The sequence below is a fragment of the Sardina pilchardus genome, chromosome 6 (genome assembly GCF_963854185.1).
Source record: "Sardina pilchardus chromosome 6, fSarPil1.1, whole genome shotgun sequence".
NCBI classification, from domain to species: Eukaryota; Metazoa; Chordata; class Actinopteri; order Clupeiformes; family Clupeidae; genus Sardina; species Sardina pilchardus.
The window spans coordinates 23,130,585-23,143,317 of NC_084999.1; the positions used below are offsets into that span (position 1 = coordinate 23,130,585).

At 40.4% G+C, this 12,733-nt stretch overlaps 1 protein-coding gene across 1 annotated transcript; it reads right to left on the reverse strand.

Moving 5' to 3' along the window:
* Positions 1 to 1,973: 1,973 nt before the first annotated feature.
* Positions 1,974 to 12,477, reverse strand: LOC134082125 (toll-like receptor 13). The gene is made up of 5 exons (XM_062537770.1): positions 10,170 to 12,477; positions 9,590 to 10,021; positions 8,557 to 8,765; positions 8,139 to 8,247; positions 1,974 to 2,996 (listed from the first exon to the last, which is right to left on the reverse strand). The coding sequence occupies exons 1-5, from the start codon at positions 12,306 to 12,308 to the stop codon at positions 2,973 to 2,975; spliced, it is 2,913 nt and encodes a 970-aa protein (XP_062393754.1). The 5' UTR covers positions 12,309 to 12,477; the 3' UTR covers positions 1,974 to 2,972.
* Positions 12,478 to 12,733: the final 256 nt, after the last annotated feature.

Sequence of the window (12,733 nt, forward strand, 5' to 3'; positions counted from 1 at the left end):
TGCCAGAGTTGAGTTTAAAGGTTGGGTACGGAATTAGCAAAACGGACGACAGAGTTTGAACATATACAACCTCAAGTCCCGCCCTCCATGCACGAGCGACTATTCAAATGCGCAGCGCGAGAGCGAGCCAGGCTAAATGAAATGCCAGCCTGGCGTCTACAGCACTATGAGCTCTAGTCTCCATACAATCACTCACATCAACTTCCCCAATTACATTCTTTATTCACCTCCAAAGGATTGTAGTACATATGGTTCAGTAGCCATAGGTGTGTATATTTGAACAGAATCTGGTTTGTTCTTACCAGGGCGATTATCTCCTGAAATATCCAAGTTTAGTGCTGGCCCATTGGTTCGCCTATTCCACCGTAGCTCCAAGCTGTTAAGTTTCGATTTCATGTTTACAGCACTCTTCGTGTCACGGTAAAATGTAATTTTTGCTACATAGCTTATTTATTGCGTGGGTGATTGAGTTTCCGTAGATATCCGCTGCCTTAGTTAGTTTGTATAGAAATGAAGTGACACATACAACAAGAGGGGAACATGGACGTGCAGCAGCAGGCAGTTGGTTTCGTTTCAGCACTGACTCGCGGTCACCAGCTTTCGAAAGGGTCGCGCGCGGTGGGGAGGAGGAAGAGGAGTAAGACGTTAGATTGACGAACGAGCTGTGAAATGATGGTATGGGGTGAGGAATTCTATTGGCTGGAGTTTTTCGAGCCCTGCCCGTTCCGCAGATGATTGACGTGTTTAATTTACATTTCAGTGCTTCCAACTTAGTGGCTATAAGTGGGTTAGGAATAGGATTTCAAGTGATTTTGCAAAAATGGCCAACAAAGCTCATTCCATACCCTACCTTTAAGTGAAAATCAATCATGCAATAAAAGATTACTTGCAGAAATTTGAGTGTGTGTGTGTCTGCTTTTCATTCCATTTGATTTCATCAACAAAGCATATAGACAACTGGACAAGTTGCGTCAACTACATAACAATGCTTTATGTAAAATAAAACAGACATGTCCTACTTTCTGGCCAATTGGATTATTAGCATTATTTGCTTACTTCGTAATTTTTTGACTCATGAGCTTGTGCTGAAATATAAAACATTAACCTATGTGTGTTCACAAATATCTTTAGATTAACATATTATCACTCCATTTGAAGAATGGTCGTTGTACAATATTTTTTGATGCCATTAAACAATGCAGTCCCAGCCACAGACTCAACAGCTTTTGCGTCAAACTTCTCATTGTGCCATTCTCCACAGGGAATTCATTTGTAATTGACTGGGCCGTGCCAGTGGTAATATTAATGTAGAGATATAAAAAGATAAACAAAGGAAATAAATAGAAGATAAGTGTTACTTTAGGATAAATAAGTAGGCTATATGCATGAATAACAAACAAAGCTGTGTTTTTCAAGTATCTCTTGATGCATAAAAGTAAGTAAAAAGTATTTCATTGCACTTTTTATCATCCAAAAAGCAAGCTACATAGTACTTGTTTTTAGACTGACTAGACTTAGTATAGTGGATTTTCTCTGCAAACTGGCAGAGTTTCTCATACAGCAATGGGAAAACAAGTAAAAAGTGAAACAATCTGTCTGTGCACAGAGAAAACATACTATATTCAAGGCTGGTCAGTCTAAAACCAAGTCCTTTATAACTCTGTTATTGGATTATATTTTTGAGTTGAATAGAGACAAAAATACTTGGTAAGATTAGATTTTTTTGCACTGTACTCCCAGCGGTGTTTCCCAAACAATATATCAAACCGGCTATTGTTGGGATGACTGGGGTCTCTGATAATTTTCTGGGCTCTAGAGACTGACGTAAATGTCAAAGTTTGGGTAGTGTACTCTTAGTGGTATGTTCTACTGACTTGCACCACTCTGTTTAATAAACAGCCAACTCTCACGTATCTGGCTTTCAATCAATCAACGGCATGCTCTCAAGCACACACAAGAAATATCAGGCCAAATCCATTCTTGTTTTATTTCAATCAATTTCTGTAAATGATTATACTGCAGCATATTGTTTCTATGACAAGAGAGGAGTTCAGGCACATGACATAGCCTAAGGCAACTCAATGAAGCGGTCACATTACACACAGCTATTTAGTATCGGTCAAACATGGCCAGTTTACAGATTTAAGAAATACAAAGTAAGTAGTGACACAGGAAAATGGAAATATTATTAAATTAACTTTAAAAATAATGGGTACACAATATGGCATAGTTTTAGCATAGTTGTACTTTAAGTCTGACAATGTGAAAATTAAAATGCAAAAAAGTAATACAACAACAATAAGCCATCAGCAACAGAATTTCATGAGATCCAGACTAATGCCCAGTGGCATTATTTCTTTGCTGCCATGCCATTCATGGCAGCAGTTTTCAGCTGTGCTAGCATACTGTAACTGTAAAAGGGTTTTCTAAAATTATAAACTCGAATTAGCAAACAGACACTACCATTGTAACGTACTGTATGTTTGCTGATTATGTTGCCTTGATAAAATCTTCTTTTGAGTCATTTACAAGTCAAGTCAAGTTATTTATAGCGCATTTCACACACAGAGGTCATTCAATGTGCTTTACATAAACAAAAACCAAACAGTAATAGCAGATAAAAGCATAGATGGCCAAAGAGTAATAATAATACTAATAATAATAACAAAAATATCATAATAAAAATATATATAAGAAAGCATAAATCAAGGTAAAATCAACAAAGAATAATTAACAAGAAAACATAAGAGACTTTAAGGTGGAATAATTAAAAGACAGGTCTGTTCTTAACACACACACACACACACACACACACACACACTCGCACACAGTTAAATCCCAGATTATCATTACCATTGTCATTGTAGATTCAAATGGGTGGAAATTCTGTGCATTCCAGTATTTTCCCGTGTCTTCGTTGTGTTTCCAGTATTGAGCTTTGCTTGAAGCCAGCATTGGAAATAGACCTTCCTCTATTGGTTACCACCTGGAGCTTCCTACCAAAAGCAAAATGAGCAACAGTTTATTATCTGTGTAAATTGCACCAAGAATTTTGTTAAAAAAGGACAAAGAATATAAGATTTTTGCAGTGTGATTTTATTGCTCACAGGAGAAAGGAGAATTCCAGGTATTTTCAGATCTCCGGTTTTCAAGGTCACCGATTACTGTCGGTACAAACACCCCCCTGCATAACGTGGTTATTTCTGCAGATATCATGATATTCTGATACGTTGTCAACCCGGAGTTGTGCATACATCATGGTTGAAAACGTGTCAGAATCTCAGAAATAATCACGTTATGCAGTCATCTTAAGATGGCTGAAGTGGGCTACATCAAGTCAAATCCCACTATTGTTCCCTGCCTAGGCCTACAAGGGAACAACGGGTATCAAAATTACAATAAAATCAGGGCCTGGATTGGCAGCCAGTGTCCACCTTTCTCCTAAAAAGACCTCTGAAGTTTGCCTACAAAAAAGCTACCATCTTTTCCCAAATAAGGAGATCAGGTATCTTGAGATTGTTTTCTATGGGAAAATATTTTGAATTATCGCACCTGCTAAACTCTCGTGGGGACGAAGAAATTGGAAATGCAGACGTTTTGCACTACACAGTTTTGTCCTCTGCCTTCGAGTGAATACTGTGATCTTCTGTAGGTGAAGACGGCACACTTTGATCTTTGCTACCCCAGAGCTAATTTACAAAGTAACTTGCCATAGGTAATTAGCTTCAATTAACACCAGGATCTCCTTATATGGACAAAGATGGCAGCTTTGGTTCCTTTTTGTAGGTGAAATTCAGGGGTTTATGGCCTCTGTCTTTAAATTGGGCATGAAGGTGAAGGTTTTTCCAACATCCCAGTGTGCATATATTTCCCCTCCTGCTAACATAATAACTCCAAATCTCTTTCAATCAATCACACTTCTTTCATTCTTGGCTTTACCTCTACTCCTCCGCCCCACTAGACAGGGCAAAACCCAGAACTGATTAAGGTCACAACCAAAATTGTCTCAATTGAGTCTATAGTACTTTTTTGCGTAGAATCCATTTTTGCTTGGGACATTTTTATATCATGCATAGTTAATGAGATAATTTGCATATTTGAATACATTAGCGAATATAAATGCATAATAAACTAGAAAAGCGCTCAGAGAGCGCAGACCTCCGCCTGTATTGTTCTTCCTAGGTTGTCATACATGTACATTTGAACCTAAACTATTCCGATCCCGACGGTGTTACGGATCACTCCCAAATTGTAATAGTTTCTTCCTTGTGTCATGTCTGACCTTCCCTGAAAATTTCAGCTAAATCCATCCAATGCTTTTTGAGTTATCTGGTAACACTTTACAATAAGGGTACATGAATTCTCATGAACTAATGCATGAATTAATGCATGAATTACGCATTAGTTAATCCATTAATATATCATGAATCATTATGACTTAACATGAATTCACTGATTGTCATTAATGAATTAATACATAAATAACTCATCATCTTAAGCATTAAGTATGGTTGGCACATAATCATGAATCATGATTAATTAAGCATGATCATGATGACTTTTTGTCAGACAAAATTTTGGACATCACTGTCGTGGAGAAAAAAGAAAAGTAATTACACATGAATTCATGTTAACTAAATGTCATGAATTATCATGAGTTAATTCATTAACTCATGCATTAATTATACATGAAAATCTCATTAATAAACATGAATTAATAGTATATCATTAATGACATCAGGTATTCATCTTGAGCATTAGGGACAGTGGGTAAATCATTATGAATAATTTTGTTACCAGTTATCTTGCTAACAGACAGACAGACAAACAAACGCTGGTCCCCGATGAAAACATAACCTCCTTGGCGGAGGTAATAAATGTATTGATAATATGGCTGTAGGCTAAGTAGATAACTTAATGGCTTTAAGTGCAGATAATATTCAAATTGTATGAAATATAACAAACTAGAAAAGCACTCGGAGAGCGCAGACCTCCGCCTGTATTGTTCTTCCTAGGTTGTCATACATTTGAACCTAAACTATTCCGATCGCCACCACATGGCCATACCATGCTATTACACCACTAAGCGAAACACATAAACGGCTCCAGAATCCCGACGGTGTTACGGATCACTCCCAAAATGTAATCGTTTCTTCCTCGTCTTAATTAAGCGAATAACGTAGTTTGATATGAAAAAACGGTGAAGTGTTCCTTTAAATATACGTGATATGAAAATGTCCCAAGCAGAAATGGATTCTACACACTGTTAAAAAAATTCCTGTAAAATTACAGTACAGTACAGGCAGCACGGTTGCCAGAACTTTACTGTATATTAAATGAGCAATACAGTACTGTAATGTAGTTTACAGTAGTGTACAGTAATTATAAGACAATACAGTACTTTACTGTTATTATTTTATTTTCAAATTTGACCTATTCCTCAGTTGCATTTAATATTTATTTCATTAATTAATTTATTATATTATTTTTTTTTTTATTTAGACTTAAGCATGTAAGTGATTACAACATGCATGAATCAAGAAACACATCACAATCTTACATAAAATATATTTATTAATTCTTCAGCAACTCATATTATTGCAACTCATATTATTGCATTTAACATGTAATTAAAAAAAACATCACTGCTGTCACAAGAGGTAGAGAACACCATCCCTCTATGGCTCTGGCTGCCACACACACACACACACAAACACACACACACACACTTCTCACAAAGTTGGGATCTTGGAATTGTCCAAAATCTCTTGGTTAATGCTAAAGCATTCAAAGTTCCTTTCACTGAAACTAAGGGACCAAGCCCAGCTCGGGGATGGCCCCTTCCTGTTCCAACATGACAGTGCACCAGTGCACAAAGCAAGGTCCATAAAGGCATGGATAACAGAGTTAAGTCTGGATGAACTTGACTGGCCTGCACAGGGTCCTGACCTCAACTCAATAGAACACCTTTGGGATGAATTAGAGTGGATCCTGAGAGCCAGTCGCCTCGTCCAACATCAGTGTGTGACCTCAAAAATGCGCTTCTGAAAGAATGGTCAAAAAATCCCATGAACATACTTAAATCTTGTGATAAGTCTTCCCAAAACAGTTGAAGCTGTTATTGCTGCAAAGAGTGAACCAATGTCATCATAAACCCTATGGATTAAGGATGGGATGTGACTGAAGTTCATATGTGAGTCAAGACAGGTGTATTTCAAAGGAATTAAATGGATTTAACTGTACATACAAATCAAGAAGAAAAATATACATACCAAGCATAATGATTCTGGGTGTGTCTGGAAGACTCTCTTCCCCCTCGATGTCTGCCAGTGACCTATGTAAAACAAACAAACAAACAAAAAACACTTTCAGTGGTGTACATTACACAATATTTTTCAGTGAAAACTTTGGTAACACTCCATTTGAAAGTGTCAACATAAGTGTGATATGAGCCTGTCATCAGGACATAACAAGTATCATGAACATTTATGGCTACTGTCATTAAGTGCCATTCAATTTTTGTAATGTATGCACCTCAAACAGTGTCAACTTTACATTACAAAAAAAAACACCCATTGACAACAGTCATTCATTTTGATGATAAATATCATGTCATGTCTATTACGGGCTCATGTCAATCTTATGTAGACACCTTCAAATAAAACATTACCAAGCATGTTACTCAGCAGAGCAGTACAATTCATCAGTAATATGAGTTTGTAATGAAATACTATTACTTAACCAAAATGAATAGATGTGTGATAAGCAGAATGCTTGATAAGATGATAGATGTGTTTGTAACAATACTTACATCAGCCAGAATGAACAGAGAATCCGTCGAAGGATGTTAACAGTAGTTTAGGATGGACATACAGTAGGCCTACTTGTATGCCTGTGCTCCTCGGATCAGTTGTCCGCTCCGCTCACTGTAAAAAAAAAAAAAAAGACAAAAACATACTATTAGCAACTCTTGAAGACTTTCCTTAATTATTTCCAGCTAGCAAATAAATGTTGGGCTACTTCAAACAAAATCACATGTATCGCTATGATATAAAAACGGCGAATTATGCCTGACAACTAAGCTACAGGGTCAAACATGAACAGATTTGACGTGCTAAAATAATGTTAGCCTGAATCGTCATTCCCTATGGGGGACGAGAGTATCGTCGTTTTCAATCGTTATTCTAGACCACGTAATTACTGTATTCTAAGTGTAAATAACACCAGATACCGATATTTTTATAGCCTACCTCTAAAATTTAATTCATACACACACACACACACACACACACACACACTGGTAATCTGTCTAGCCAAGCAGACTTTTGGGGAGGCTAGCTAGCTGCTAGTCTAACCGAGTAGATGAATCGTCGTTCCCTATGACGAGCGTATCGTTCATTCACACAGATGTCGACATTTTCTATTTCCAAATGAATACACGTTAAAATGAATGCTTAAAGAATACAAGATACGTTCAAGTTAAACGAACACCCTGTAGTTATTTAATATGTAGTAAGCTCCCGCCTATATAGCTGTGGTTACATGCTAGCACTAGCTATCTAGAACACATAAGCACCCATTAAACTTATCTTCTACTTAAGAAAAGATTTGCATGAACTAGAACGTAAACTTGCACAATACGTGGTAAAGCTTGATGTATGTGAAAACCAAACTCACCAAACTGCAATAACTCGGAGTAAATTCATAACTTCGCCAGTCCAGTCTTCAACACAACAGAGACGTAACGTCGGGACTCGGTTGGCAAAACTTTAGCGAGCGAGGTGGCAGTAGTGGCTGTTAAATAGGCTACAGCAAGGTGGCAACAAAGTTACAATAAAGTTACAGCAAAGAAATGTTGATCAGGCTCGGTTACAGTAAGCACAAATATTACCCAAAATGCAATATTAACTTCAGCACTGTACTGTAATGATATGAAGTGGTATCATGTTGAATTTTATTGTACTGTACTGTAAAACCTACAGCCATTTTTAACAGTGCACGAAAAAGTACTATATCCTCATCTGAGAAAAGTTTAGTGACCTTAATCAGATCGTTCTGGGTTTTGCCCTGTCTACACCTCCCACTCCGCCCCTCCCCACCACACACACACACACACACACACACACTCACAAACTCACCCTGTCTTTCACAGCGATGTTTCTACGCAGTCGTTCCCAGAAATTCACCCTCTCAGCCTCGTCCTCTGGCCAGTCCAGGTACGTCCGTGATTTCACCAGCTTCGCTAGTCTATGTAACGCCATGTAACACAGCACGGATTAGCACAGAGTTATGACTTGCGGCAGTGGTTGCAAGTCAACCATGGCGACTTTGCCTTGCAATCTGAACAGCATTATAGTATAGGGTGACCAGACGTCCCTGAGTTTCAGGGGACAGTCCCCGGGAAAATACAGAAAAACTACCTATGTCCCCGTTTTTTGAAGATAAAACGTGTATATTTCAATCAGATTGATAGTCAAACTGAAAATGTCCCATTTTTGGGATTATGTCCCTGGTTTTGGTCTCGGACATCTGGTCACCTTACATTATTGGCTTTACCGGTGAAATGCGGAGAGCTCAAAGGGAGATATGTGCTCGAGGAAGATGATGATGAGCCTGTGCTTCTGCTCGGCCAGCAGGCGGTGAGTGGCCACGCGCAGCTCCAGAGCACACCAGTCGCTGTGCAGGTAACGGCGACTGAGCACGCAGACTGTCCGACGGCTGCTGTAGATGCTCTCAGCAATGTTGTCCACGATCCCTTTACCCACCTTTTGCGCAAATGCATTAGGAACAAGATATGTTGAAATTGTTTTAAGAAGACACCTACACAATCATTTTTTTTTATGAATATGTAGAAAATTCCCTTTTGTGTTAGCCTAGAAATCTAGACGCCGGAGTAGACCCCGTTTGACTTGGGAGCTGGGCTCAGGCAGAAACCACCGAACCAATCACATCGTGTAGGCCTATAGTCGGTTGGCGGGCTTAACATAATGATGAATGACATGCGACCAGAAGTTGCGACCGTTAAGCATCCTGCTACTTGAAAACAAGAATATGATTTGTTTAGTGCTATCCTATTGCGTGGAGCATGGAGATAAGAACTGGAGAAAGTGAACAAGTCCCGCAATGGAATAAAATTCAATGGAAATGCTAGGCTAGTGAAAATTGCCAAAATTTAACGATTTTTTCAGGCTTCAACATGGCGTTTCAAGGGGCTTGTTTTCGGTGCCGTTTTACTCGTGCATGAGCAGAGAGTGGAACAGCCACCAATCAGCATGAGGAAAACGGCACCGGACATGATGTATTTCTGGAAATATTCTGGAAAATGGCGACGAGGAAGTGCCTTGCTAATCGGCAAAGCTAATCAGTCAAATCCTGACCCCCTGGCGTGGAGAGGGAATTTGAAAGACAACTATTTATCCCACCCTTCCGATAGAGCCCTGCCTACGGTGAGTTTCCAGACCCTACATCTTGATGTGGATCTGGCTGGTCAGGCTACTTTTGTGTCCTACTTTCTTGTCCTATTGTGTCCTAAATTATGCACTGCCTGGCGATTAGTTTGGGTTACATGTCATTGGTGTGATCGTCTCACCTCAAAGTCCCTGTTATGCAGGCAGAGCTTGAGCCTGGGCTCACCCTGCTCCTCCAAGCGGGGTGCCAATTCCCCCAGCACCCATGCTTCATCCCGGCTACTGAAGGACACAAACGCATCAAACTGCACCTCTTCCTCTTCCTCTTCCTCCTCCTCCTCCTCCTCCCCAGCACGTTCAGCCATTCGTCGTCCTCTCCTTCTCCTTTGCCCGATTCTTCTCTCCAGCCACCCGCGTGCTCGGAAGAAGAGTACCAGGAAAGGCCAACGGCCAAAGTTGTAGCCCAGTGCCGTGGCCACGAAGAAAGAGATGGTGAGAGCCGTGGCCAGGTAACACTGGTACTCCACATCTGTTTGGCATAAACGCTCCATAGTGGACAGGAAGTTGAGCTTCTTATAGTGCCACATGCACTGCTGCAACTCGAGGCTGATAACCTGAGAGGAGATGAGTTCACGTACCAGAGAGTATTTACTTTTCCTGTTACTCAGTAAATTAAAAAAAAAGTTCACTCTCAATGTGAGACTAATAAGGGTAAATTATGATGAAATTATGAGACAAAACAAATGGAACAGAAAACAGTACCTGAGTTTGTCTGGATCTCCATGCCCATTTCAGTAGCCAACTGTTTTCGCAGTCACAGCGGAAATCTACTTTGTCAAACACAAGAGTGGTCAGTGAGTTGAGTGCGTCGAACACCCCATCCAGCAGAAGAAGAGGGGAGGGACTGTAGAGACGCAGCACACGCAGAGCGGTAAGGTTCTGGAACATGCCCTTGGTGAGGAAAGTGAATCGGCAGTTGCTCAAGACCAGGATCTGAAGTTTAGTGAGGTTGTGGAAGATTGTTGCAGGGTCTGTCTGTTTGGCAAAGTTGAGGTTGGTCAGTTTCAGACGTTTCAGGTGCCTGAGAGTGTTGATCCCAGAGTAGAGGATTGTGACTTTGTCAATACGGGTGAGGAACTCAAATGACTCCAGATTGGGGAAGTAGCGGGCCATGAATGTAGATTTGCAGGCGAAATGAGAGCTGTTCACTTTTAACTCTCTGACTGCATTAAAAAATGCATTATCGCACAGGTTGCAGTCAAAAAAGTCTCCTTTCAGATGGAGAACAAGTGTACCGTTTGGAGCAATCGTTTTTGGACTTATTTCAAAATTTGTTCCATAGCTTGCATCTATGTTGAGATAACGCAGTTTAGGTGGGATCTCATGGGCATAAAATATCATGTTGATTTTTAGAATATATATAATGTCCAGCTTACCAAGCCTCAGCTCTTGCAGCTCTCTCTGTTTCCTGAAGACTCCCTCCTCTACGCTAGCAATTGTATTTTGATCTAGATCTAGGACCTCCAGTGCTGGAAGCCACTTGAAGTCATCGGTATTAAGTTTGCTTATTTTGTTGTGTGTGAGCCTTAAAATCCGGAGACGAGTTAATCCACAGAATGCCAACTTTTGGAGTGTTGTGATCAAATTGAAACTCAAATCAAGTATCTCCAATTTAGGCATACAAGAAAACTGATTGGCTGTGATTGTTGTAAGTTGATTTCCTTCCAGGTTGAGAGAAATAAGTCTAGACTTTGACGGATGTTGAGCTGAGCAGAAGCTTGATTCATTCAGCCTCGAATGAGCCAAATCTAATGCCACCAGATTTGTCAAATTTGACCAGAATCTTAAATCAAGATCATGTATTTTGGAGTTCCAGATGTTGAGGTTTTCTAATTCTTTTTCACATTTTGTAAGATCACCTGCAGATAATGTCTTAGCCTGGATGTAGTTTAGTGTAACTGACTTCACCCTTAGATTATTTACCAGATGGCAGAGGTCTGTAAAGTCAACATGTACGTTTCTAAGAAATTCTCCATTCAGCTGAAGTTCTCTCACCTGCCCAATTCCAGATTCCAAAATGGAACTCACAGTCTCTCCTTGAAAATCCAAAGAGAAACTTGAGAGATTCTGAAAAACCTTCAGGGAGTCTGTATTAATGGTGACAACAGGTGTCCCTAGAAGGCTGAGTACTCTTACTCCAGACAGAACATCAGTAGGCCATGCTCTAGTGCCTTGGTGTCTGATGACCGATATGCCGCTGTTTTCTAGCGTCAGATTGTGCAGTCTTGACATGTTAGTTGGCAGCAGGCAGAACACATCTCCAAGGTTGTCTGAACAGATGTAATTCAGGTGCAAGTTCACCAGCCCTAGCAGAGGCTGCAAAGTTCCATTTGAGATACCAAGCAACTTTAAACCTCTTACGTCCAACTCCTCCAAATGCTCCAATCCCTGAAATGCCCCAGTGTCCAAGGAGACCTCCCTGCAAGTGGTGTCGTCGAACAGAAGAAATAAACTCACAAGGTTCGGCAGGTCAGTAAAGGCTCTGGGCTGGACCCTGTTGATGTTAAGTCCCCAGATGTGGAGATGTTTAAGTGAGTGGAAACGAGAGAAAGCTCCAGTGTGAATGACCGAGTCGTGCTGATAGATGCAGAGCGTCCTCACGTCTGGCTTCGCCTCCATGAGGTCTTTTTTCAGATTGGTCACATTGCATTCGGCATACGGCCCCAGGCCAGACTCAAGACGGCACGGGATCGTATGGCCCATGTCAGTGAGCTGGAACTCATCAAAGTTCTCACAGTGTTGGGCGATGAGAGCGGACAGTTTTCCCCAAAGACTGAGATTCACGAGCAGCAAAATGGTGGGGACCCTACCCACAGACAAGCCACACACATACTGCATCATGAGGAATTTAGTTTTACGATGTACCAACCAAAGTACCTGCGAAAATGCCCTCCACTCACTCTACTGTTTGTTTGTTATTGCGACACAAATCCGAACACTGAACTTATCATTTACACTGGATATGAAAAAGATCATTTACACCCTTGGCCTCTGTCATATTTCACAGATAAAATGGATAACTCACGACGGTGGCGCATTGGCAGGAGGGTTCCACTGATGATGATACTAAGAGCTGTATGAGAAAAGCACCCAGCTGAAGTAAAGTCAAATTTGGCATCCAGTGTCAGTCAACAGTATCCAAAATGCGGTGGGCTTCAGTTGTTAAGTTCCATGAGCAGTAGTGACATCTGTCCCTCTGCAAATGTTAACATTAAGTATGTATAGGCAAACAGTGTGGTGCAGAAGGGGAACTGAAAAAAGTTGTT

What these genes read in the sequence shown, in the direction of transcription:
- LOC134082125 (XM_062537770.1), bottom strand. Translation starts at nt 12,308, where the DNA reads ATGATGCAGTATGTGTGTGGCTTGTCTGTGGGTAGGGTCCCCACCATT. An exon ending in TGCATAACAGGGACTTTGAG is followed by an intron (nt 8,766 to 9,589) that starts GTGAGACGATCA and finishes TTTGCGCAAAAG; the next exon opens with GTGGGTAAAGGGATCGTGGA. An exon ending in GAGCTCTCCGCATTTCACCG is followed by an intron (nt 8,248 to 8,556) that starts GTAAAGCCAATA and finishes GGCGTTACATAG; the next exon opens with ACTAGCGAAGCTGGTGAAAT.